The sequence below is a fragment of the Octopus bimaculoides genome, chromosome 3, assembly GCF_046866305.1.
Source record: "Octopus bimaculoides isolate indiv1 chromosome 3, ASM4686630v1, whole genome shotgun sequence".
In the NCBI taxonomy this organism is placed as follows: domain Eukaryota; kingdom Metazoa; phylum Mollusca; class Cephalopoda; order Octopoda; family Octopodidae; genus Octopus; species Octopus bimaculoides.
The window spans coordinates 67,793,979-67,820,394 of record NC_142930.1 but is presented as its reverse complement, the minus strand read 5'-3'; the positions used below and the strand labels follow the sequence as shown (position 1 = coordinate 67,820,394).

Here is a 26,416-nt window from a genome sequence, read left to right as displayed (position 1 = left end):
ATGGCAACCTTTCGAATGTTCTAAATCTGTTTTAGAAGTTTTGTTCTGACCAGCGAGAACTGTATGTTGTTTATATTGTAAAATTATTTATTTATTTATTTATTTTGATTTTTAGAAACTTCAATTGAAAGGAAATAAATCTCAGAATAGATGAAACTATAAATGTCAGCATGTAGAATATATATTTTATAACAATAATTTTTAAATATTTTTTCTTAAATTGAATTGTAATTTGGTATTACTTAGACAATCATAAATTTATAAATCTGACTTTATATTTAAATACGAAACTAAATACCTCAATCGAATTTTAAGTAACATTATGTGCACGACTTAGTCGTGTGTTTGACAAGATGGCGTGCTTAATGGAAGTGGACAAACCGTCCACCAGTAATGGTACCGGTGTGGAAGTTGAGAATGGTGACGAATGTGATGTCATTGCTCCTGCTGGCACAGCTGGAAGTGTTTCTGTATCTTTACATCCGTTAGTTATCATGAATATTTCTGAACATTGGACAAGAGTACGCGCGCAAGAAGGCAAACCAATGCAAGGTAACTAACATTATAATCGATCTGGCTTTCAAATATTAGTTTTTTTATGTTTAATATTTGCTTCCATCATGATTTTTATTTAACTGTGTCTTTGTTTTTATTTTGTTCTCATTTGTAAATATAATGTAGTTGTAACCCCTTTGTTATCACTTGTATAATTAAGGGATAAAAAAAATTAAAAAAACATTGAAAAGATATTACCCGCTTAGCTGTCTACTTTACTGATGAAACGATATTGCTCTTATTTTTTGATTGTTTAATAACAACTATTTCATGTTATCTTGGGCTTATGCAATATTCTGTATAGCTTCTTGTCATTCAAAAGAAAATATTTATAAATCCCATCGCCTGTTATATGTATGCATTGCCATGTGTGCCTATAAACATAAAATGTATAGTTTGTGGTGAATGGAATAAACCCTTTCATTTTTTTATATTCAAAATGACATTTTAATTTAGATAAATATATTTATTAACTTCACCCCAGTTTTTATCTGTCCGTTAAATATCTGAATTTCAAGTCGTCTGATTTAATATTACGATATGTAACTAAATTTAGCCTAAACGATTTACATCCTTCGAGTTACGTCCCTTGTTTCCCGTCTTTTTTAAAAAGGAACACAATCTTTGATTTTATTTTTAGGTAATAAAAATAATAGATTTACGTAATTGTTGTCGATCAGTCTCTTTTTTTTTTCTCTCTCCTAAGACATTCATAGTATTGTCAGTATTTTGCTTATTGACTATGTAGAAATGTTTTGCGAATAGATGTTTAAGTAATTTAATTATTTCGGTTATCTTCTGCGTTAAAAAGTTAAAAAAATATGACTAGATGCAATTCCATACATTGTCTCGGTTTCGTGATTTATTAGGAATATAATATAGATTGAGAGCTATTTGTGTGCACTATTCTTCATTCAGTCTAATACTATGATTTTTCAGTTTTTTTTTTGCTTCAAAATTATTTAGTTATGTGTGTGGAGTGTAAACTTTTTCATAAGTAATGTCACTTTCTATAATTACTATTTCTTATATATATAAGCTGATAAAATATCTCATTTCATGGTCTGTTCTTGGTTCAGATATTCATTTCAGAACAATTGTTCATTATCTCAATACATCTGAGTCTCTTAAAACAAAGCATCATTCGCATAGACATGTATCTCTGTCAAAACTAACTTGATACGGATAAGAATAAACATCAACTGGAATTACTATGTTTCAGAACAAAACTAATCACCTGAGAGGCTAATTTCTGGAAACAGCAAAGGGTCAGAAAAGTGTCATGAGACAATGATCAACCTTCTTCCCCTGCTCTTGCTCTGCAAAAGCAATGAAGTATCATGCTAACTGGAAGTCACTCTCCTCTTCATCATTTACCAGTTCATGGTTCATTTTTGAATAATATTTCAGAGTGAATAATGGGTGCTATGTAACGAAACCTATAAACTATTAGCATAACTGAACGTCTTCTTCTTAGTCAATCATCATCATCATACGTCGTTTTTCATGCTGGCCGGTTTGACAAGGGCTGGCTAGACAGAAGACTACACCAAGCTTCACTGTCTGTTTTGGCAGTGTTTTTATGGCTGGATGCTCTTCTCAACACCAACCACCTTACAGAGTGAACGGAGTACTTTTTATGTGGCACCAGCACTGACAAGGCCTGTTTTGGCATGGTCTTTTTAGTGGATGCCCTTCTAAACACTAACCTATCTAAAGTGTGGACTGGATGCACTAGCACTGGCTGGGTCACCAAGTAACTTGCAAGACAAATATCCGTTGAGAGGGGGCCATAGTAGGAGGTGGCCTTATGCCAGGTGATGAGAGGTTAGAGTGTCTAACAGGTGTCTTGATGTAGAAGAGCTACATAGTTGCCCAGTCAGAGGGAGAGAGAGAGAGAGAGTGAACAAGGTGAGGACAGAAACGGGTGTGTTGTTGTAGAGGAGATACATTGTTACCCAGTCAGAGGGAGTGATTCAAAGACAGTGAGAGGGTGGGAGAATGGTGTTGAAGTGCAGGGCATACTTTCAAGGTACGGGGATCAGAATATAAATGGGATGGTAGAATGCTAAAATTTAGTAATAATAATAAAAACTGCTATGGGCGTATCTTCTCTCTTCAGGCCAACAAAACTATTTTTATGGCTTGATCTTTTGAAACCCACACAACTACAGTATTCTCAAGGAGACTAGTGCAGGTATATACTAGGCTAGACCAGTGCAGCCAAAATCAAACATTGAGCTCTATTTTGATAGGAAAGCATTTAAGTAGTCTACTTCTTTGTATAGTTACAAAATTCTTCAATTCTTCATGGTTGTGTGTAGTAGAGTATCTTCAGTAAAATGCCTTCACTTACTCGTACATCGATAGTGACACATGAGGGATAGGTTTGGAGCATATTTTGCATGATACAACACTTATACAGTATTAGAATTATAACAACGTCATCAACATCAGTTCCACTTCTCAGAGTGAGAAGTAACCCACAAGGATTTGTCACTCATTATTTCTAATCCATCACTGCAAGACCACACACAGTTTCATATATGCATGTATTGAATCCACTCTGCCCATCATTCACTCCTTTCACCCGGATTTGAATATCAAAGACTTTCTTTAGTTTAGCTTAAAGTCTCTCCTCCTTATTTCTTTAAGTTTATCTGTGGTTTCTGCTACTCTCCAAACTTCTCCAACCAACCAATGGCTATTTTTCTGCACTGAGGGCATTTACCTTACCTCACCAGTCTGAAATTGTTATCATTGTTGACATCAAAGCCTCATTCTGATGTTGGAATTATTTGCCATTCCAAACTGTCTGCATTGATTAATATCCATGCTTACCATCTGTTTGACATTCCAAACATCCCCAAACCTTTTCTCATCAATCCAGCATTTACCCAACCACCATCATCTTATCTCTACCAAATCAAGATAATACAACATCTTCTTATCATACAACACATATTTACCAGTCCCTCTAATTTTCAAGTTAGCTAATTTATCAGACACTTGCTAGTTTATGCCAGCTGCTCTTGTCATCAAATATACTTCACTCCTCAGATAGCCAAAGGAGTGATTGAGGAAAGAAAGTGGATGCAGTGTGGTCATTATTGTCTCATATGTTACAGAACAATGCTAATCACCTGAGAGGATAATTTCTGGAGACAGCAAAGCGTCAGAAAAATGTTATGTATTATGAGACAGTTGTGATCTACCTTCTTCCGCTGCTCTTGCTTACCAGAAACAGTGAAGTCTCTTGCTAACTGGAAGTCACTCTCCTCTTCACCATTAAACTAAGTTCATGGTTCATTTTTTAATAATATTCCAGAGTGAATCATGAGTGCTGTGTAAACAAAACATAAACTATTAGCATAACTGAACAATAGTTTTTTTAATATTGATCTTTGTATGTCTGCTTTGTTTATCGATTCTTGACTTCATAACAGACATCTGACCAAAGAAATAACATTTCTCTAGTTATATTGTTCATTCATTTATTCAGCTTCTGTTTTTTTCATGCTTGCATGAGCTGTATGAATATGTTATTTGAGGCATTGTTTTACAACTGGCTGTCTTCCTTGATGCTAACTCTTATCTGTTTTTAAAGTAAGAGATCTCTTATTCTACATGGCCTTGAAGATATGCAAACTGGATGATTTGTTGACAGGAACAACACTGCTTACTGCAACTCTTGTACAAGTGACCACTGATGTAAACAAACACAAACATGCATACACATAAAAACATGTCTATATAATGTATGTGTGTGTGTGATCATCATCATCATCATCGTTTAACGTCTGTTTTCCATGCTGGCATGGATTAGATGGTTTGACTGGGGACTGGCAAGGTTTCTACAGATGGTGCTTTTTTTATGTGCCACCAGCACAGGAGTCAGTCAGGCGGCACTGGCATCGGCCATGTTCGGATGGTGCTTTTTACGTGCCATCAGCATGGGGAGCCAGCAGCACTAGCATCGGCCACAACTACAATTTCCATTTCAATTTGATTGTGATTTTGATTTTACTTGACTTATATATATATATATATATATATATATATATATAGGACAATCTTCTTGCAGTTTCTTTCTTCCAAACCCTTTCACAAGGCTTTGCTCAACCTGGGACCATAGAAGACACTTGCCCAAGATGCCACACTATTGGACTGAACCTGAAATTATTTGGTTGTGAATCAAAGTTCTCAACTACCTACCCATTCTTGTGCCTCACAATATTCTCGATAACAACTGCTGATATTAGCCAATAAGGGAGCTCCAGCATGGCTGTTTGATTTTCTAGAAATAGTAGCTACAATTCCTCCAAATTACACCTTATTGTTTTAATAAAAGGATAAAATGGTTAATGTAGTTTTAAATATGTTGAAACAGTGTAGATGTAAATATTGAAAGAGTTTATTTTCATGGCAAGGTTGATATTCTAATAATACTGTAAGCTTATTAGGAAGTTGTATTTCAGGTTTTTTTTTCCCTTTGCTTAATCCTTCTGAATAAGAATTGTATTACATTACTTCGTAGTTGTATTTCATTAATCTCAACATAGGAACACTTCATTTTAATATAAAGTAGCAAGTGCTTATTTGTTAAAATCTGAAACTTAGGTTGTAATTAAGCCTTGGGTCAGCCCTTTTGAGGCAGACCTATGATGAAATACATTCTATTTTCAACCATTTTTTTCTCAGCAGACTGTCAAGTATTACCTTCATCAATGTGACTGTTTTTTAAAGATAGGTATGACTCAAGGAAATTTGGTTGCCCTTTCTAGTAAGTTGAATGACCATGCAAGACCTTCCATGTTGGTTTGTCTGAGAATGAAGTTCTTTCAAATGCTTTGGTTGCCTTTTATTGTAGGATTCATGTTGAAAGAAATATTGGATAAAATTAAATACCGTTTTTAACCTTTTTGTTACCAACCGAGACTGCCTCTCATTAAATGATACAAAGTTTCTATTTTCAAGTTATCAGATTTAAAACCTACCAAAACTTGATGTTAATTTGTGTTCCAAACACCAGCTTAATAATAAGGTTATTTTACTAAATCTTCATTATTTTAAAAATCAAGGGAAACAAAGGCAGCATATTTCAGCAGTATCCTGGTATGACTTTAAACCGCATCCAGTTACGGGGATCTGGTTTAGGAATTCCAGACTTTTGAGGAGTGTGGAACCACCTTTTTGTCATTATTGTTCCCAGGTCTACTCTGCCCCTGAGTAGTAGCACCTGTCATGATCCCAGCTCTGGATTAAATAGCCTGTGACCACTTGAGCCAGTGTACATTGAAATTATAGGATGCAGAATGGTGGATGTGAACTATTTTGGCAACTGTACTTATTGAATCAATGGCAAATATCACTGGATACTATGTGGATGAGCAGGCGACAGATTGTCAACAGCCAGGATCAACCAGTTCAGTAAGCAAACTACTGCTATCATCTGTAGTTAAGGCATGCACAGATGTCATAGATTGAATAAATCCAGAGAAACAGGGTGGGGAAGAGCTGGATTGAGACAGAAATGTTGATATGTTCAATATGTAACAGAAGAGAAAGTAATAATGGTTGTTATAGGTGAAGCAGAGTTACAACTAAATCAGTATGAAAAATTCTTGATATAAGACCTAAGTATGTACATAATGTTTTGTCTTCTATTGGGTTTTTCCTCTTGACTATTTTCAAAGTAGTTCCAAAAATATGTCCAAATTATCATAAATGTTTTTGTTTCATCTTACTGCTCCCTTCCTTTTCTCTCTTATTAATTGCTGTGACTGGTTCAGCTTTAGTCAATATTTATGAGTAAGAAATACTAAATAGTTGAAGTTAATCTTAAATATTGTTTTTCTAACCATAAGTGTTCATTTGAGACTGTAGGCAGTGCTTATAGACTTTTGAGACCCTTTCGGAATTGGAGTAAGTTCTACAGTTGATGTTCATTTTTAGTTGTTGCAGATTGAAGGTAATACAAGGTAAAACAAATTCAAGAAGCTTGTAATTGTAGAGGAAATAGATTGTATAGAGACTCTAATGTTCATTCGTTGGTGATGGGAAGAAGAAAAACAAATGTATGAAGTGATTCAAGCAAAAGTAGCATACATTCAGGAAGTTTAGAGGAGCAGAGACCATTATAGTAGCCTTAGTTATCTGACACTGAAGGTACATGGCTCAGTAGTTAGTGTCAGGCTCACAGTCATGAAGTAGTGAGTTCAATTCCCAGACTGGGTTGTGTGCTGTGTTCTTGAACAAAATGCTTTATTTCATGTTAGCTGTAGAAATGAGTTGCGATGTCGCTGGTGCCAAGCTGTATCAGCCTTTGCCTTTCCCTTGGATAACATAAGTGACGTGGAGAGGGGAGACTGGTATGCATGGGCAACTGTTGGTCTTCCATAAACAACCTTGCCCAGACTTGTGTCTTGGAGGGGAACTTTCTAGGTGCAATCCCATGGTCATTCATGACCAAAGGGGGTCCTTTAGTTATGTGACAAGAGGATACAGCTTAATATACCAGCAGTTGTAAAGAGTTGGTGATTGAAATCTTCAGTATTGTTGAGGAGTATTTTTTTTTCTTCTATTACAATTTAGAATATGAATTCAGACAGTTCTCTATAGTGATAAATAAGCGATTGTGCTTTGTGTAGGGTTTGCAGATGTTCAGGACTAAGTATCTTCTGGCATTGAATAGTGATCTCAACCTTTGTAACTTTTCACAGATTCTTTGTTTTTTTGGAGTTGTTGCATCTATAAAAGGCTTATGAGAAATGTTAAGCCAAATAATTTATAGGAAATCTGATGTATTTGTTCTTGAATAGTGAGGATACAGTAATGTGAATTGTTTTGTTTTTGGAGATATATAATGTGTATGACTGTTAGCAGATAAAGCTGTCAAGTTCATCTCACAGTATGTTTGTTCATAGAGGACATGATGGCTTGTGGTTGAGTTGTTATGGATCTGCTTACTTGACAGTATTAAGGAGGAAATCTAATTTTTAAATTCCTTTTCTAACATTTTATTTAGATTAGCTACCAACATTTTCAAAAGGTGATAAACTAACTGAAAATGACAAAGAAAAGTGTCTAAGGGCAAAATAGTGGGTCAATGGCATGAATTTAGATAAGTTAAAAGTGATGTACTGAATGACATAGGCATAAAGCTTTAGGAAAAAGTAATTAATAAATCTCATTAAAAATTTCTTTAAAACAATTGAAAATTGCCCATGTTTCATGCTCTTAAAATTGAATGCTCTTTTCTTTTTTAAGTGCTAGGAGCTCTGATTGGTCAACAGAAAGATAGGAATCTTGAAGTCATGAATTCTTTTGAATTGGCATATGATAAAGTTAATGATATAGTCATCAATATGGAGTATTACAAGACCAAAGAAGAACAATGTAAGTGTTGTTTCCACGAAGAAAAGGTTTTTCTTTACATTTTCCTGAAATACTTGCTAATCACTTAATTTCTTTATTTTAGTTTGTTTATGATGAAATTTTTTATTCTGTCATCATCATCATTTAATGCCCACTTTCCATGCTGGCATGGGTTGGACAGTTGGCATAATGCAAAGTTTAAAATCTTGACAATGAAATATTTTTCCCTCTGCCTTTATATGCATTCTATCTTCAGTTCATCTGTTAAATTTTAGATAACTTATTCAGCTACCTATACTATAGGCGCAGGAGTGGCTGTGTGATAAGTAGCTTGCTTACCAACCACACGGTTTCGGGTTCAGTCCCACTGCGTGTTACCTTAGGTAAGTGTCTGCTGCTACTATAGCCTCAGGCTGACCAAAGCCTTGTGAGTGGATTTGGTAGATGGAAACTGAAAGAAGCCTGTCATATATATATGTCTGTATATGTTTGTGTGTCTGTGTTTGTTCCCCCCCACCCACAACATAGCTTCACAACCGATGCTAGTGTGTTTACGTCCCCGTAACTTAGTGGTTTGGCAAAAGAGACGGATAGAATAAGTACTAGGCTTATGAAGAATAAGTCCTGGGGTCAGTTTGTTTGACTAAAGGCAGTGCTTCAGGATGGCTGCATTCCAAATGACTGAAACAAAAGAATAAAAGAATAACTATCAACATTTAATGTCTATTTTGCCTGCTGTCATGGGTTGGACAGCTTGACAGGAACTGGCATGGTCAGGGCCGTACCAGGTTCCATAGTCTATTTCAGCATGGTTTCTACAGCTGGATGCCCTTCCTAATGCCAACCATTTTACAGAATGTACTGGACATTATTTACATTAGATGGATATGTGTCCTCATCTTGTTTGTTGTTCTCACAACGCTTCGGCTGATTTACAACAAACAAGATGAAGACACATATCCGTCCAATGTAAATAATTCCTCATCACTAAAATATAGAACAGAATGTACTGGCTATAAGAACATAAACCAACCATTAAATGTCCAGACATCTTACTTCGAGTGCTATGTCAGAACATTATCCCAGCCACTAAAAATGGTTGTACCATAAGGTATAGCAACTGGCATTATTATTACAGCAATGCTGCATTATTTTTTTCGTCTTTTACTTATTTCACTCATTGGACTGTGGCCAGGCAGGGGCACACTGCCTTGAAGGTTTTTATTCAAACAAATTAATCCCAGTACTTATTTTTTTAAAGTTTGGTACTTATTCTAACAGTCACTTTTACTGAATCATTAAGTTAATGAGATAGGGACGCAAACAAACCAATACTGGTTCTCAAGGGCTGGGCAGACATATATATACACACGCATGTATGTATCATCATCACCATTGTTTAACATCTGCTTTCCATGCTGGCATGGGTTGGACGATTTGACTGAGGACTGGCAAGCCAGAAGGCTGCACCATGCTCCAATCTGATCTGGCATGGTTTCTACAGCTGGATGCCCTTCCTAATGCCAACCACTCCGAGAGTGTAGTGGGTACTTTTACATGCCACTTGCACGAGGGCATGGCAATGGCCATGCTCAAATGGTTTTTTTTACATTCCACCTGCACAGGAGCCAGTCCAGCGGCACTAGCAACAACCTCGCTCGAGTACTTTTTCACGTGCAGCCGGCACAAATGTCAGTAAGGCGACGCTGGTAACAATCACGCTCAAATGGTGCCTTTTACGTGCCACCGGCACGGAAGCCAGTCAGCTACTCTAGCAATGATCGCGTTTGGATGGTGCTCTTAGCGCTCCACTAGCACGGATGCCAGTCATTGAATTTGATTTCAATTTCAATTGCCTCGACAGGTCTTCGCAAGCAGAGTTTAGTTTCCAATGAAGGAAAGGTATGCATAAGTGGGCTGGTTACACCCCTGGCATAGACCATGGGTTATGGTCTCACTTGGCTTGCCAGGTCTTCTCAAGCACAGCATATTTCTAAAGGTCTCGGTCACTAGTCATTGCCTCGGTGAGGCCTAATGTTCGAAGGTCATGCTTCACCACCTCATCCCAGGTCTTCCTGGGTATACCTCTTCCACAGGTTTTCTCAACCGCTAGGGTGTGGCACTTTTTCACACGGCTATCCTCATCCATTCTTGTCACATGACCATACCAGCGCAGTCGTCTCTCTTGCACACCACATCTGATGCTTCTTAGGTCCAACATTTCTCTCAAGGTACTTACACTCTGTCAAGTATGCACACTGACATTACACATCCAGTGGAGCATACTGGCTTCATTCTTTGCAAGCTTATACATGTCCTCAGCAGTCACGGCCCATGTTTCACTGCTATGTAGCATGGCTGTTTGTACACATGTGTCATACAGTCTACCTTTTACTCTGAGCGAGAGACCCTTTGTCATCAACAGAGGCAAGAGCTCTCTGAACTTTGCCCAGGCTATTCTTATTTTAGCAGCCACACTTTCAGTGCACCCACCCCTGCTACTGACTTGGTCACCTAGGTAACGGAAGCTATCAACTATTTCTAGTTTTTCTCCCTGGAATGTGGCAGAAGTTGTTCTCTGCACATTTTCAGTGTTTATTGCTCCCGAGCATCTGCCACATACAAAACTTACGTATATAAGTGTGTGTGTGTGTGTGTATATATACGACAGGCTTCTTTCAGTTTCTGTCTACCAAATCCACTCACAAAATTTTTACCAGCCCAGGACTATAGAAGACACCCAAGGTGTCGTGAAGTGTGATTGAACCCCAAACCATGTGGTTGGGAAGCAGAATCCTTACCACACAACCATGCCTACACCTATTGTTTCTCACAAAAAATATGGTCAACACCAGTTTCAACAAAATGAAACAACACAAGAGCCTCTCAGCAATTGCCTGAAATATTTATAGTTTTGGCAGAGATCAAACATGACTATATCTCTTCCCTTTCTCAATAAAGGGCCTAAACTTGAATTGAGAGAATTTTTCCATTCCTTGTGGCAACTGTATTTTAACTATTACACTTGCTGTTTATTATTTAATTTTCTTTGACTTCATTTGTCACTTTAAACAACTGATTAAAGCATTATTTTTGTTTATTTTTTTCCAGTCAAACAAGTATTTAGTGATATGGATTTCCTTGGTTGGTACACAACAGGAGGTCCTCCAACTCTTAGTGACATTAAAGTACACAGACAGGTAAAACCTACATTGCCTTTCATTGTTGCTTCACCTATTCAGCTTCAAGTAGTTTTTATCTAAATTCTTTTGCTTGTAAACCATATGACATATTGCACATCATTAACCCATTAGCATTTAAACTGGCCATATCCAGCCTAGATATTCCACTTATTTTATGTTTGAACTGGCCAGATCCAGCTTTTCATACCTATCTTACAATGTGTTTCTAAAATTCAAGAACCACATAATCAAAATCTTGAAGCTACAAGATAATGCATGGTTATTTCAAAACAATGTGAATAAATATGCATTACATTTGACAGAGTAGTCTCAATGGTAACTGGTTAACAGGAGAGTTATCTAATTACATCTTTTTATCTTCCAAAACATTGCACACTTTTGGCATTTATATATAAGCAGATATAAGCATGATTAATTCAAAACGATATCAATAAATAAGAATTACATTTGATAGAGTAATCTGAAAGCTGAAGAGTTATTTTAAAATATTATTTGTATATTTGAATTTTGAATATTAATAATATTGTGTTTGGTCATTTACAGATGTGTCGTATTAATGAAAGTCCAATATTTCTCAAGCTGAATCCCTTAGCAGGACACACTGATGTATGTATTTCTCAAGCTTCAATAAATTTCTATTTACCTATTTTCATGTTTTTTTTTAATTGACAGAATACTTTGAAAATATATATGTATTTTTTTTTTCTACAGTTACCTGTTACTTTATATGAATCCCTTATAAACGGTCAGGTATGTATGCTCTTCCTTCTTCCTTTTGACTCCCAAATTTGTAAAATTAATATCCAAGATGTCTAGTATAATGTAGTATGTTTCTTTTAAAAGTTATTTAAAATGTTTCAGTGACTTTCATCACACATCTTTTGACCTATTCAATAACCCTTTATCCTATGTTCTGCTTATTCCATTTTTGACAAAATGGAATGAGCAGAACAAGGGGAAACATGTGGGATAAAAAGTCGTTGATCTACTTCACTGTTGTGCCATATAGACCCATACAAATGAATCATTTTTATATATCACTCAAATAAATATTGGTTTCAAATTTTGGCACAAGGCTTGCAATTTTGAGGAAGGAGTAAGTCAATTAAATTGACCCCAGCGTTCAACTAGTACTTATTTTAATGACCCCGAAAGGATGAAAGGCTAACTTGACTTTGGCCGCATTTGAACTCAGAACATAATAGACAGACAAAATGCCACTAAACATTTTTCCTAATGTGCTAACAATTCTGCTAGCTTGTCACCATATCATTCGAATAAATATTGAGGCCATTAACTGCTTGATATCAATTCTATAGGTGAGGCAAAAGTATGTGTGAGGGGGTATCCAAAAAAACCCAGAATTTTGCAGTGTTATTTTATTCACTTAGTTTTACATGTTTACACTTTTATCACCTTCAAAGTATTCTCCATTTGAAGCAACACATAGGTCCAGACACATTTTCCACTGTTTGAAGCAGTGCTGGAATTTGCAAAGTGATGCCTTTTAATGCCTCCGTCGTTTCTTTCTCCACCTCTTCCACATCTGCAAATTCCGTAGTACCAGCTTTCATCACCTGTGATGACCTTCGTAAAAGGGTCCAGATCAATTTCCAACTGTTCTTTCAGTTTACGACACACACTCAGTAGGGACTGCTTTTGATCTTCTGTGAGCAAGCGAGGCACAAATTTGGCAGTAACTCTTTTCATTCGTAATTCCTTGCTCAAAATTCGTTGGCAGGCGGTCTAGGACACACCAGTCATATCAACAAGTTCATCAGTTGTTTGGCGATGGTCCTCCAAGATCAGTTCATGAATTTTCTTCATTCGGGAGTTTGATGGTCGCCCTGAATGAGGTTGGTCTTCAGGCGACAAGTGACCATTCCTACAATGTGAAAACCACTTGTTTTGCTCATGGCAGTGTCCATGTAAGCTATTTGAAGCATGACAACTGTTTTGGCCACCGTTTTTCCCAGCAGAGAACAATTTCATGGAAGCACTCTGTTCCTTTGTTTCAGCCATCACAAAAATCGACAAATGGGAGAAGCACTGCAAGACAAAGACGCACCATGTGGCAGTACAACCCGACTGGATGCCATCAGTCGGCAGACTGATGCCCGAGAGTGGCATCAAGTGGTTTCTAGTGGTGGAAGCCCAAACTACAACAGACTTGTCTCGCAGAGAACATTTTCAGTTACCTTTGGGTACCCCCTCGTATAACTAAATGACTTTTCTACAAAGGCATCCTCTGTTGTGATGGAATAATTTATTAAATTCTAGTTAATTTTGGCATTTTATCTTTTTGTAGTGATTTGTGTTGGATGACTTTGTAAAGTTACTTTAGTATTTTTTTTGTCAAGGCTATTTTTTACTTTAACATCAAGTTCCTTAGCTCTCATTCTATTTTGATGAGAGGTGTCATAACATAGTGGTAATATTAATAGTGATGAAGAAGTGGTGAGCTGGCAGAATTGTTAGCATTCTGGGCAAAATGCATGCTTAACAACATTGTCTGTCTTTACATTCTGAGTTCAAATTCCACCAAGGTTGACTTTACCTTTCATCCCTTTGGGGTCAATTAGATAGGTACCAGTTGGACACTGTGGTTGATGTAATCAACTTATCTCCTCCCTGAAATTGCTGGTGTTGTGCCAAAATTTTCAACCAATATTAATAAGGACGAGACTTCTCTCTTTTCCAATAGTTCTTCACAACAGAATAATTAGTTTTTAGTTACACAGGGCTTCAGTTGTATTCTGACAAACACATAGTATCCATTTATAAGGTAGGTAGAGGAAGTCAGTAAAAGTTAGGTATGTTTGTTAGGGATAAAGTGCAGTGTTGGCCACAAGATACAAATCACTGGTCCTCCAACATGTTACAACTCATCCATTTGTGATTCTTCAGTAATATTGTTTAATAGTGCTCATAATCCTCTGCCCACTGTACAAGCAAACATGTTACTATCTCAGGAGGAGGACACTTTATAATACTTCTGTATTTATGTTTCAGATTATCTCAAAAACAGTCCTTCACTAGAAAACTCTTGTATCTCTTTTTGACAAGCAACAGTCTTTTTTTTTTCCTGAAAGTATTGTGTTAATGAAACAGGACATGTTTAGTGATATCTTTTTTTGCTGCAGTCTTCATCCTTTCAATGTTTTATAACTAGACACATAAAATGTATCATTTTAATGTCTGTGTAGATTTTTCAACTTGCTCTTTTCTGTGTTCATTGTAGTCCACTTTACTGTTTGTATCCCTTGAGTACACTCTTGCCACTGAAGAAGCTGAGAGAATTGGTGTTGACCATGTAGCGAGGGTTTCTACTTCAGATTCAGGAGAAAGTTCATCAGGTAAGTTGTAAAATTTCAAAATTTCTTAAAAGCTTTTTAATTTGTTTTTCTTATATCAGATAAAAATATAAACCATTATTACACAAATGTTACTTTTTCTTCCTTTTTCACAAATTTTATTGTTCAAATACAGGTGTTAGACAACTGAATCTTAACTATCTTATTTTTCTTAAATTTTATTCTATAAATTTTTGCAGTTTTTATATTTTCTGTTACTTTGTAATTAAGTGCACAGCATATATATTTCTCAACAATTTGTTGTGCATTGCACTTCATTTAATTCTTACACAGATTAATATATATATATATATATATATATATATATATATATATATAATCTTATATAAACAGTGGAGTTGGGAAAAACTTTAGTTTTTTTTTTTTTTGAGTGGGTATTACAAGATCCAGAGAAGTTATAGTTCACTGCTACAAGATGTGGTAGCATTGTAAAATTGACAACTATTCCTTTAGCTGGCAGTACTAGATTTAGTCTTTTGTGAATATTGTGCTGCACAACCCATTGAGACAACAGACATCATTCCATGTGTCTCTAAAAGATTGGTGGAGGAATGACTAAGTGAATATATTAGTATCAAGTCAGCTCTCTTTTCCTTCTTTATTTGTAAAGAGCTTTGTTCTAACTGAATTTGTTTGGAACATTCATGTTAATTACCTTATATTACTAATCAGATATCCACCTACAAAAATTTCTATTTTCTGCTTTAGCATTAGTTGGATAGGGTTTTAAATTGGGACTTTTTACATGAACTTGGATTAGGTACTAAATTGCCAAGATTGATTTTGTCAAAGATGCAACCATAAAATGAGCTAAATGGAAAGTAGAGTTGTGTGCTTTGGTCAAGTTTAGAAATCAATACTTGTGTAGTTTGGGAGTTAAACTGGTCATATCTAGTCCAAATATTATACTTATTTTACATGTAGACTGGTCAGATTAGCCTTTAACACCTACCCAACAATGTCATTCTAAAAAAATAAACAATCACATTATCAAAATCTTGAATCTATGAGATAATGCATGATTAATTCAAAGCAATGTAAATAAATAAACATTGCATTTGACCAAGTAATCTGAATGCTAAAGGGTTAACTACAATTTCTCTATTATATTAAACATAAGTCTTGTTAATTATGTGTGTAATAGATTGCAATATTGGCTTCTCTTGACTAGGCATGGGGTCTTTATTTCATTGGAGAGGTATTTACTTTTTAATGTTAGCCACAACAGCCTGATAGAATTTGAACTCAGAAACAGCAAGGGATTGAACTTGATACTTTTTATGCATTTAGTCCATTTACTCTATTGTCTGGACCATTTTATGATCTATACCTAATTAGCTTCAAAATCCAAGGAACACAGTCACAAATAACAGCCTTCTGACTAAAGAGTCTGCAGACACTCTATTTTTGTTTTAAATTTAATTGACCATTGTCTTAAATTCAGTTATACTTCCCATATTCTAATGTTTTTTTTAGTAGCAGAACATCTGATTGCTCAACACAGTTCTATTAAAATGCTAGACAGCCGAGTGAAGCTATTACTACAGTACATTAAAGCTGTTCAAGCAGGTAACTGTTTTTGTTTTTTCAGCAAGTTGCTAATTCTGTTTGTAATACCTTGAATTATCTATAGGAATAGCCAAATAATTTTAAGAACCATTTGGTTCCAGGTTTGATCTTACTGAACAGCACTTTAAATGATTTATACTATATATATATATATATATATATATATATAACCACACAGTGTGGTTGTGTGGTGAAGATGATTACTTCCCAACCATGTGGTCTTGGGTTCAGTTCCAGTGAAGCACCTTGAACATAGTCTTCTAATATAGTCCCTAGCCAACCAAAACCATGCTAGTGGATTTAGTAGATGGAAACTGAAAGAAGCCTGTTTTATATTATGTATATGTTTGTGTGTACCCTTGTCCTGACATCCGATAATGATTGTAAATGAACATCAGTGTCGTATAAGTGAGGTTGTTCATTTCCTGTCTTCCATGAAAAGCATATCTAAGCCATGTGAAAATATCTCTTTGTTGGAAATTGGTGGATTTGCAGCAGGAAGGGCATTCAGCTGTAGAAAATCTGTCTCAACAAATTCCATCTGACTCATGCCATCATGGAAAAGTGAATGTTAAACAGTGATGATAAAATAGTGTGTGTGTGTGTGTGTGTATATATATGTATATATATATATATATATATATACACACTATATATAGTATACTATATACCTTATGTGTGGAATTTGATAGACAGAAACTGTGGAAACTCATTGCAGTCTTATGAAAATCACATGTGAATCTATGTCTATGTAAAATACTGTGTCTAATTGCATCCCTTTACACCAAATATGGTAAGTTACCAATTTTTAAATACAGGTTTATAAAATAAGTACTAAACAAAATTAATACTAGGGTTAGTGATTGACTATAAATCTTGAAGCTGGTGTCCTAACATGGCCCAGGCCAATGACTGAAACTAGGAAAAGAATATAAACTAGCCTTTATTGAAAATATAATTTTGATGATTCATCATCATTATTTAATGGTCGTCTTCCATGCTCGCATGGGTTGGACAGTTTGGAAGAAGCTGGTGAACGCATTGAGCTCCATTGTCTGCTTTGGTATGTTTCTACAGTTGGATGCCCTTCCTAATGAAGACCACTTTACAGAGTGTACTGGATGTGGATGCATTTTAATTCATGACACTGGTACTAGTGAAGTCATTAAGTAACTCAAAAGACAACACACCTCTACTGAGTGGGAGAATAGTATTGAGGGAGGTGGTTTTATGTCAGGTGTTGAGCAAGTATGACGTGGTTGACATGTCTAAATGGAGAGTTATTGGCCACTTTTGAAAGTTATAGGGATGTAAACACACCAACACCGATTGTTAAGTGGTGGTTGGGGATGAACACAAAGACACACACATAGGTATGTACATATATATATATATGACAGGCTTCTTTTAGTTTCCATCTATCAAATTCACTTACAAGGCTTTGGTTGACTCAATATTTAACTTTACAAGAAAAAATTACAAGTGTCACCAGTGACCAACTTCATCATCGTTTCCTTTCTTTTGCAGGTGATTTAAAAATGAACCATGATATTCTCCGAGAAGCCTATAGCTTGTGTTATCGACTGCCAGTCATCAACACACCAAAATTTCGAGAAGATTTTTACACTGTAAGTAAAATAATAGTTTGTTAGTTCTGATAATATCTGTATGGAGACATCAATTTGTTTTGAAAACTTTGCCACAAGTGTATTACTTCTCTGAAAAAGAAATGTAGCTATACCAGTCATTTTCATGAATATTTGAAGTTTAGCCCTTAATTCCATCATGAAGCATTACATGGAAAACTTGATAGAACCCATTTTAGATTTAGTCAATGTTACTACAATCATATGATGTAAATTTGAAATTAAAAAAAATTAGGAGGTATATTTAGTTAAAATGTAGTTTAAGGCCTTGTAAAATAACACAGTGCAACAAATTTCAGGTTCAAAAAAAGTACAAGTTAAGTAAGACTTGTTTCTAGATCAAAAAATTGTCCTGATTCTGATTCTGACCTTTATTTCTCCAGATTAGGCACTGTTTTCCTGTACCATGAACCATATGTTTTATAATATACTGCATAATATTGTGTATTGAACACAACATTGCAAATACTGAAAGTTACAAAAAGAAAACAAAAATTTAGTTGGTATAACAAAACATATATTGGTTATGAATTAAAAACACATCTGTCAGTTTAAATAACTTTTGTCCTTCTAAGCCTCTTGTGCGGAGTGTGATCTTCTTTTTTTATACCCCAGCAGTAGTCTGCCAACATGACAGGGTTCCATTTTCCTTTGAATTGTCGCGCCATCACTGAAATATCCTGATGGAATCTTTTGCCATGTTCATCACTCACATCACCAAGATTTTCTGCAAAAAAATCCAAATGAGAGTTAAGCACATGAACTTTTAGAGACATGTTACATCCCATATCATGATAATGACTCAGCAGATCATTCACAACTTGCACATAGTCTTCTGAACGATGGTTGCCCAGGAAGTTATCGCAAACTTTCTTGAATGACTTAAAAGCAAGCTTCTCTTTTCTCTTGAGATGTGTAATGAAGGTTTCATCAAGTATAATTTTTCGAATTTGGGGACCTATGAAGAAACCTTTAATTTTAGCTTGACTCAGGGAAGGGAACTTTTCTACAAAATATGCAAATGCAGAGGATTCCTTGTTCAAGGCTTTCACAAATTGCTTAAACAAACCAAGTTTAATATGCAAAGATGGTAAAAAAAATTCTATCACTTTTCACAAGTGGTTTGTGCATGATGTTATGTTTTCCTTGCTCAATTTCATCTTGGATTGGCCAATCATTGCGTACATAGTGTTCAGTTCATGCTCTGGAATTCCATAAGCACAGGAAGCAGCAAAATTTAGTATAGCCAAGCTGAAGGCCAGTAAGCATGGCCACAACCTTAAAATCTGCACAAATATGCCAGGTATGGTCATCATACTGTATGCTTGTTAGAATTGCTTTGATATTTTCATATGATTATTTCATGGTTATGCCATAAGCTATGGGAACAGAAGGCAGAATGTTACCATTGTGTAGCAGAACAGCTTTGATGCTGTCCTTGGATGCATCTATGAAAAGTCGCCAGTTGGTTTTATCATATGGTATTTCCACCTAAATCTCTGACCATGTGAAGGGTTCCTAAGCTTCCAAGTCCTTCTTTTCCAGATTGGTCTACTTTTTGGCATCCTTCTGGCCTTGAATCTAAAGTCACTAATGACTAGTCTATGTTGTGGGGCACATTCTTCGCCAGGGAGGGTCTTTGTATTTAAGAGCAACCATGCATCCTGCTGTCTGAATGAAATTAATCTGGCTAGCAGAGTCACCTGATTGATAGGTTATCAGGTGGCTAGCTGGCTTCCTGAAGTTGGTGTTGCAGATCAATAGGTTATTTGCATCGTAGAACTCCATTTCTGGTACCAACTCCATGGTTCCCATGTACACCATAGAAGATACCAGATTGCTGTCCGACATGCCCATTAAAATTTCCAGCCACAAAGATGAGATCATTGTCACTCGTCTTTAAGGTAGCCTGCAGAAGAATATCATAAAACTGATCCTTCTGTTCATTTGGTAGGCCTGCTTGTGGGGCATAGGCAGAGATAAGTATAGCTATACCATTCTGCAAGACTAGCCTGAGTTTAAGCACTCTATTGCACACCCTCATTACCTCTATGACTTTATCCACCCATTTCTCTGCAAGAAGTATACCCACACCCCCCTATTCCATCACTATTACCTTCCCAGAAGAGTTTATACCTATGTGCTTTACCTGTGAGGACTCTGGCTGAAGTTCCTCTCCATTTTACCTCTTGTATGCAACATACATCAACACGTCTCCATTCAAGCATCTCTACAATCTCACTAGACCTTTCAATGTGCCTACATTTACAATGCAAACTCTGAAAACTGGGAAAGTGATATGGGAGGTAACACAGGAAGGAGAGATGTTATTCAGTACTTGAAAAGAAGGCTCCAGTGAACGTTTGGTAACAGACGTCATAATAGTTGTTCTTGCTTCATTCAAACATGTTAGAGTTAAGGTTGTTACCTCTACTGGTGGTGGTGGTGGGAATGAGGAAGCATTGTGTATGGAAGTGTTTGGGGGCATTGTAAATATAAGCGTTATGAGCCTTGTGTGTGAAGCATTACTGATGCTGCAGATATGTGTAAATAAAAGAAGAAAGGTAAGTGGGCTACTATCTGGTTTAGTTACTCTAGAGTGGGTATAGAGAAAAGAGAGGGCAGCAAGATTACCAATAGAGGAGGAGAAAGAGCAAGGGCAACTGGATGTCTGGTAAGAGTGAGAGAAAGAGAGAGAGATTTCCGGTAAGAGTGAAAGAGAAAGAGATTTCCAGAAAAGTGAGAGAGAAAGTGATTTCCTGTATTGGTGGTGGGGGTGATTTCTAATATTTCTGTTAGACTCATTAGCACGCCGAGCAAAATGTTTAGTGGCATTTCATCTGTCCTTACATTCTGAGTTCAAATTCCACTGAGGTCAACTATGCCTTTCATCCTTTCAGGGTTACTAAAATAAGTACCAGTTGAACACTGGGGTCGATGTAATTTACTTAACCTCTTACTTGTTGGATTTGTTATTCCTGAAATATAAAGGTTTTATAAAGCTTTCTGCATTGTCAGAAGCTTTTTTTTTTCTCTCTTTTTACCTTCTTCGATATTACAATGCTTCAAACGAACTACAGCTCTCTTATTTTTATTTTTATTTTTTTCTGCTAATGTAGATTGGATAGTTTTACAAAATCAGGAGAACAGGTTTTGTTAATAGATTAGGAATCAGTAAACTCGTAAAACCTGTGTCTATATGGAAAAAAATTAAAGGTAATAAAAACAGCAAAATCAACCTATTGTTTACATAATTCTGTTTTAAATTGAAATTGGTATTTCATGTTTTAAATATTATAAATTGGATTTAATGTCATTTCCATCAATCACTCAATTAATACTTGATTTATAGATTAAAGAAAATTGTTTTATTTTTCTAGCAATGCAATGATGTTTGTCTCATGTCCTACTTAGGAACTATAACCAAAAGTTGTAATACTATTAATCAGGTAAGAATTAAATATTTCTTTCACAATCACATAAACATTTACTTTAGTGGTATCACTACCCTCACAGTGAGAAAATATGAATAACTTATCTCTTACCACTCGGGAGATAAGCATCAACCTCTCATATTCTTTTTTCCACAAAGTCCAAACCATGACCTCATTGTAGTGGGAAGATTAAATGAATGAGTGTCAGAGCTATGCCATTGGGGTCTTTGACTCCCTGGTAGGGCCCTCCAAGGCAAACAGGTCTGATTCTGGCAGTTCTAAGGCTGCAACCAAGCTAACTGGAGGGCAATGGTGAATTTCACGGGTAGCGTCTGTCCCAGAATCTGGTGGTTTCCTGGTGGCATTGGATCGTGTCTACAGGCATCCTGCAGCAAGAAGGCGCAATACAAGGACGACCTCCCACTGGTTGTGTATGGTGGCTTACAAATATGGACAGGAACTATTTTTGCAGCCTCTGATCATCCCTTGAAACTCCTATGAGCTCAATTAGGAGCTGGCTTAACTCCTCCCAGGTGAATGCCATTATGAGACAAGACAAGACTCATTCTTACAACATTGGAAGAAAGCACAACCCTCTTAACATTACATTTGCATTCTCAATAGTTAATCCAAGTTTTTCTGAGTTTATTAGATTTGATATTTTTATTTTTGAGAAGTCTTGCTCATAAATTTTATCTAAGGTTTGAGAGGGAAAAAATTCACATCCTTTCATAAAGCTTTTTAGCACTCTTCAGATTTACTAAATCATGAACATATATAAAATAGCTAAAAATCTGTTTATTTCTCTCTTTAAATAAAATCATCATTCTGCAAGAAACATCCAATGTTAATATTTTATCAGTCTTATGTTTTTGTTGTTAAACATTCATTTCCAATTATAATTTTTAAGTAATGAGGAAGTAAAATGCACTGATTAAATTATTTTGAAAACTATGGACACATTTATGAATATTTCTTCTTTTATTTTATTTTCAGTTTGTGAATAAATTCAATGTGCTATATGACCGTCAAGGTATGGGACGCAGGATGCGAGGACTCTTCTTTTAAATAGTTAATTTACTCAGCAGAAAATGACACTATTTCTGTGGTTGTGTGTTGCAGTGAAAGTTAGGAAAAGTTGGCAATGAGAATTATAGATGCTGCTACCGCACCTAGTTGCATCTATTGATTGCTTCTTCTCTACGTTACGTCACTTCTCTACCATTCACAGCTTCTACAATCTTCATTTCTTTGTGTTGTGAAGGCTCATGGTGAGAGAGAAACTGTTACTTGTGGACTTGCTTCAAGCACTGGAAGGCTGCTACTTTCCAGTTTACCCATAATCTACTCCTTTTGACAGTAATAAGTTAACTACACAAACTGGTTCACTCACATAAGTTCTTTCCAACCTTTAGACATTAATGCTCAGACAAAACTTACATACATACACATACACTAAAAGCATTCAGTTCTTTTTTTTTAATAAAATAATAACTTTCTTATTCTTGTTATTTTTAAATTATTTATTATTTATATATATTTATATAATAACAAACATTAATTCAGACATTCAATTCCTGCATGCAGATGAAGTGATCAGAAATACTTAGAAACTGCTTGGTATTTCAGATTTCTAGTAAAATCACCGTTCAGAATCTTTGGACATTTTAATTGATGGCGATCCAAAGTATATTAGGTTCTTATTTATAAATCTTTCTCAAATTGATGTTGAATATTTGTGTATGTTAACTCTATCAAATGTGCGATCTGAAAACACTAATAACTTATATATGGAGCCAAAGGTTTTACTTTGATCACACACCTAAGCCTAGCATTATTAAAGACCTCTTCCATTTCCATTATATATTTATATATATATATATATATATATATATATACACACACACACACACACACACACACATGTATGCATTCATATACATACACACAATTACAAACATACTTTAAATGCCATTTTTAAACCAAGATTGACTCATCAATTCTAGTCTAGATCTTGAGATGTAAGGGATTTTCAGCCATCCTTGAATAACTGACAGCAGACAGTGATATGAAATCTAATATTGAATTTCATCTACAAATTTGGATTAAATTTATCAATTCTGTTTTATTTAATGTCCAGTAATTTTTTGCTTTTAAGACTATTTTTTTACTGCTACATATTTAGTTACTTCTGACTTAACAAATTGTATCTTTCTATAAATTACTTTGCAAGCATAAAAAATTATACTAACATATAGAGTTGGTTGTTTATTTACAGTTAACAAAATCTTTATTTGTTACCTTTTATTAAAAAAATATTTATACACTTTACACTGCTAAAAAAAAATCTTTTACTGTATTTTGATTTTCTTGTAAATTCATTGAGTTTATTTTCCCAAGTTAGCATTGCTGTGTTAATATATTTTCTATGTTGATCCAAACTTTTCAGTTTTTACCTGCAACATTACAAGGTTATATCAGTTTCTTCTAAAAGCAAGAACTATCATCTAAACTCCTGCTAAGTGTATTTCACTCAACTTGATGGCTTCTTCATCTCACATAAGTGGGTTATTTTGAAGTAACTTTTATAGTTCTTTTGTCATTTCTATAATTGCATGTGTTTATCAAGCTTAACTAGAGGTAGAAGTTATATAGTCTGAGAAAAAAAAAAGTTAAGTTTATCTTGTTAGATGAGTTCTTCACTTGTACTATGCAGTGTTTATTGACGCTAAAGTTAATTAACTGATTATTAAAGATCCTGAAGTTGTTTGGTAACCAACAACCAACCATAACATTGACTAAATTATTTCAGCTTTTATTTTTCAACTTACCAATACAGACAGGGTCAGGCAGCAAAATTTAGACCGTTTAAAAATGTTATCTTAATATGAATTAAGAGCTGGTATTTTACAAATAATGAATCTCAAATATTAACTTTAAGTTGTTTGGTTACTGATCATGACAGCTTATACTAGAGTTTTGGAATCACTATGATGAAACGTTATAGCTAAAATATGTCACTCTGGGCATAGCCCTTTTGACAAGAGATATGTCACCCATTTAACAGGGCCTACATGCTGACATAGCTGCTCCTTTTTAGATTGTTCAAAAAAATCTGTTGTAGTAAATCTATCTTTCAAGTTGATCAAGCTTACAAAGACCCATAATATAAACAGGAGGATGATAGCTAGTGCCTTTAAAAATGATTTAGGTATGAAGTCATATGTTTACAACAAGTGTTGAAGCATTCTCACTATTCATTCTTGAAGCTGTTAAGGTTGAGAGAATTCTAGAACTTCTTAATTACTTGACATACATTGGAGGGAAAGTGAGGGTTTTTGTTGATAAAAAATTTGAAATTCACTGTCATGAAAACACTACAACTGGAGAGATATTACTTTCAAGCCTTCCAGATTTCTTGTATTCATGCTTTGGTGATGGGCATTTGGAGCTACTGCAAACAATGGTTGTGAGATGTCATCTCATTTCATTGAAGCTGGTCTTAATACAACTGAGTATTTAAACATCCCTAATAAAAGTTCTGATGCCCTGGATTACTCAACATTATGGTCTGAATGAGTTATATTTATCCAAGATCACACAATGTTCAAAGCATACTCAGGATTATTTGAAGGTGAAACTTCCACAATGTATTCACAAAGAAATCTGGCCTTCTTGCTTGCTAGGTCTAAATCTACTTGATATGGACCTGTTCTCAATGAGTACTGGTTCAATGTCATCTAGGCAGAAAAAGTATGCTTCATCTTTCACATCCATATTCAATTTATTGTAACTGCTAATGGTAAATATATATATCGAATATTATCTTGCCTTATGTTAAAACAAAGTTTCATGCTTCTACTTTTTCAGTTATCTTAGTTAAAGGCTTAGAAGCATCTCAACACAGTTTTGATTTTGCTACTTGACCCTATATATGTTTTCTACATCTTTCTAGTCTCATTAAAATTATGAAGAAAACATAACTCGTGTTTCACTTGTTCAATACCTACTTCTCCATCAGATAACTTTAATTAAAGAATTACTGATTTCTTGTGTTATCTTACTTCTGAACTACATTGTTATTATCATCATTTTGCCAATCTTCTCTTGAAGAAGGGAACTGGACTTACTGTAGTATCTTCATGTAACTAGTTACTGGTTGCATACTCATGACTTTTTTTTTTTGCATAGATCAAATTATGATTAGTATGTAACACTTGGCTTCCTGAAACAGCTGTCGAGTTACTTAATTTCTTTATATTTTATTCTGTATTTATTGTGTTCCATACCCACCCTTATATATATAGGGGTGGGCTAAAGTACATATACAGTTGTGTGGCTCAAGCATTGATTCAAAGAATCTAGAAATCAAAAAAGTGAGTTTCCAATGAACTAGGCATCTCCTGCAGATCCCTTGGTTGACTTATGAACCGCTTAAGTTTAAAAAAGAAATAGAGAAATGAAAAGAACATTCCATTCATTATACAACTGTGTATATATCAAGCTTAACTGTCTATCTGCATAACTACCTCCATATCAGCTCATTTTGGATTTCTCATATAGTCACTCTTGACGCTGGACCTTTCCTAAATGAAGAAGTCAAAGTTTAAGTTTAAATTCATTTGGGCACTACTATGTGTTTTCTATACTGAACTTATCTGCCCTCACCTATTGACTGTATATTATACATACATAGTTTTCATTTTTGCAGAGACTTATTCTACAAAAACAGTTTAATTCTCAAAAATAGACACTCAGTTTTACTCAACACAAATTTAAAAGATTCATGAATTTCAGCTAAACATTCTAAAACCAAGCTATTATTTTAATCTTTGTACAATGTACTACATTTCCTAAAATTATCTCAAAGCATAAAATTTATATTCATGAAGTATATAAGGAACTAAAACCTTCGTATTCTTACTAATATTAGACTTTACAATTAACCAGAAATTTCTTTGGTGACTCCCACATTGCCAAACAATTTAAAGACTAAGAGTTTAGAGAATATCAATCAGTTTAATTAGTATAAGAAGTAAATCTAGTATTTCAGATTCTTGGCCTTTAACTAAATATTGACAGTTTGTATGTAGGTGAGATTCAGGACTTTATCTCCATAAAGATTAGGCATCCTTTTGAGAGATAGAATATATTCATGCCTGAACAGCTGCTGCTAATTCAGTATGTTCTACATGAGAATACTGCTTAAACAGTTGTAGAAGTACATCCTCTATATACACTTCTTAACCCTTTCGTTA

General features: G+C 35.1%; 1 protein-coding gene across 4 annotated transcripts; it reads left to right on the top strand.

Moving 5' to 3' along the window:
- The first annotated feature begins 54 nt into the window (after positions 1–54).
- On the top strand, positions 55–22,660 carry LOC106870338 (COP9 signalosome complex subunit 6). 4 transcript variants are annotated; one of them, XM_014916369.3, is made up of 10 exons: positions 55–552; positions 7,825–7,953; positions 11,044–11,132; positions 11,679–11,741; positions 11,847–11,885; positions 14,377–14,491; positions 15,989–16,078; positions 17,606–17,706; positions 21,105–21,173; positions 22,155–22,660. In XM_014916369.3, the coding sequence occupies exons 1-10, from the start codon at positions 354–356 to the stop codon at positions 22,224–22,226; spliced, it is 966 nt and encodes a 321-aa protein (XP_014771855.1). In that variant the 5' UTR covers positions 55–353; the 3' UTR covers positions 22,227–22,660. The 4 variants fall into 4 exon arrangements, with proteins under 4 accessions (XP_014771855.1, XP_014771854.1, XP_052822331.1 ...); XM_014916368.3 differs by having other exon boundaries at positions 15,986–16,078; XM_052966371.2 differs by lacking the exon at positions 11,847–11,885 and having other exon boundaries at positions 292–552; positions 15,986–16,078.
- Positions 22,661–26,416: the final 3,756 nt, after the last annotated feature.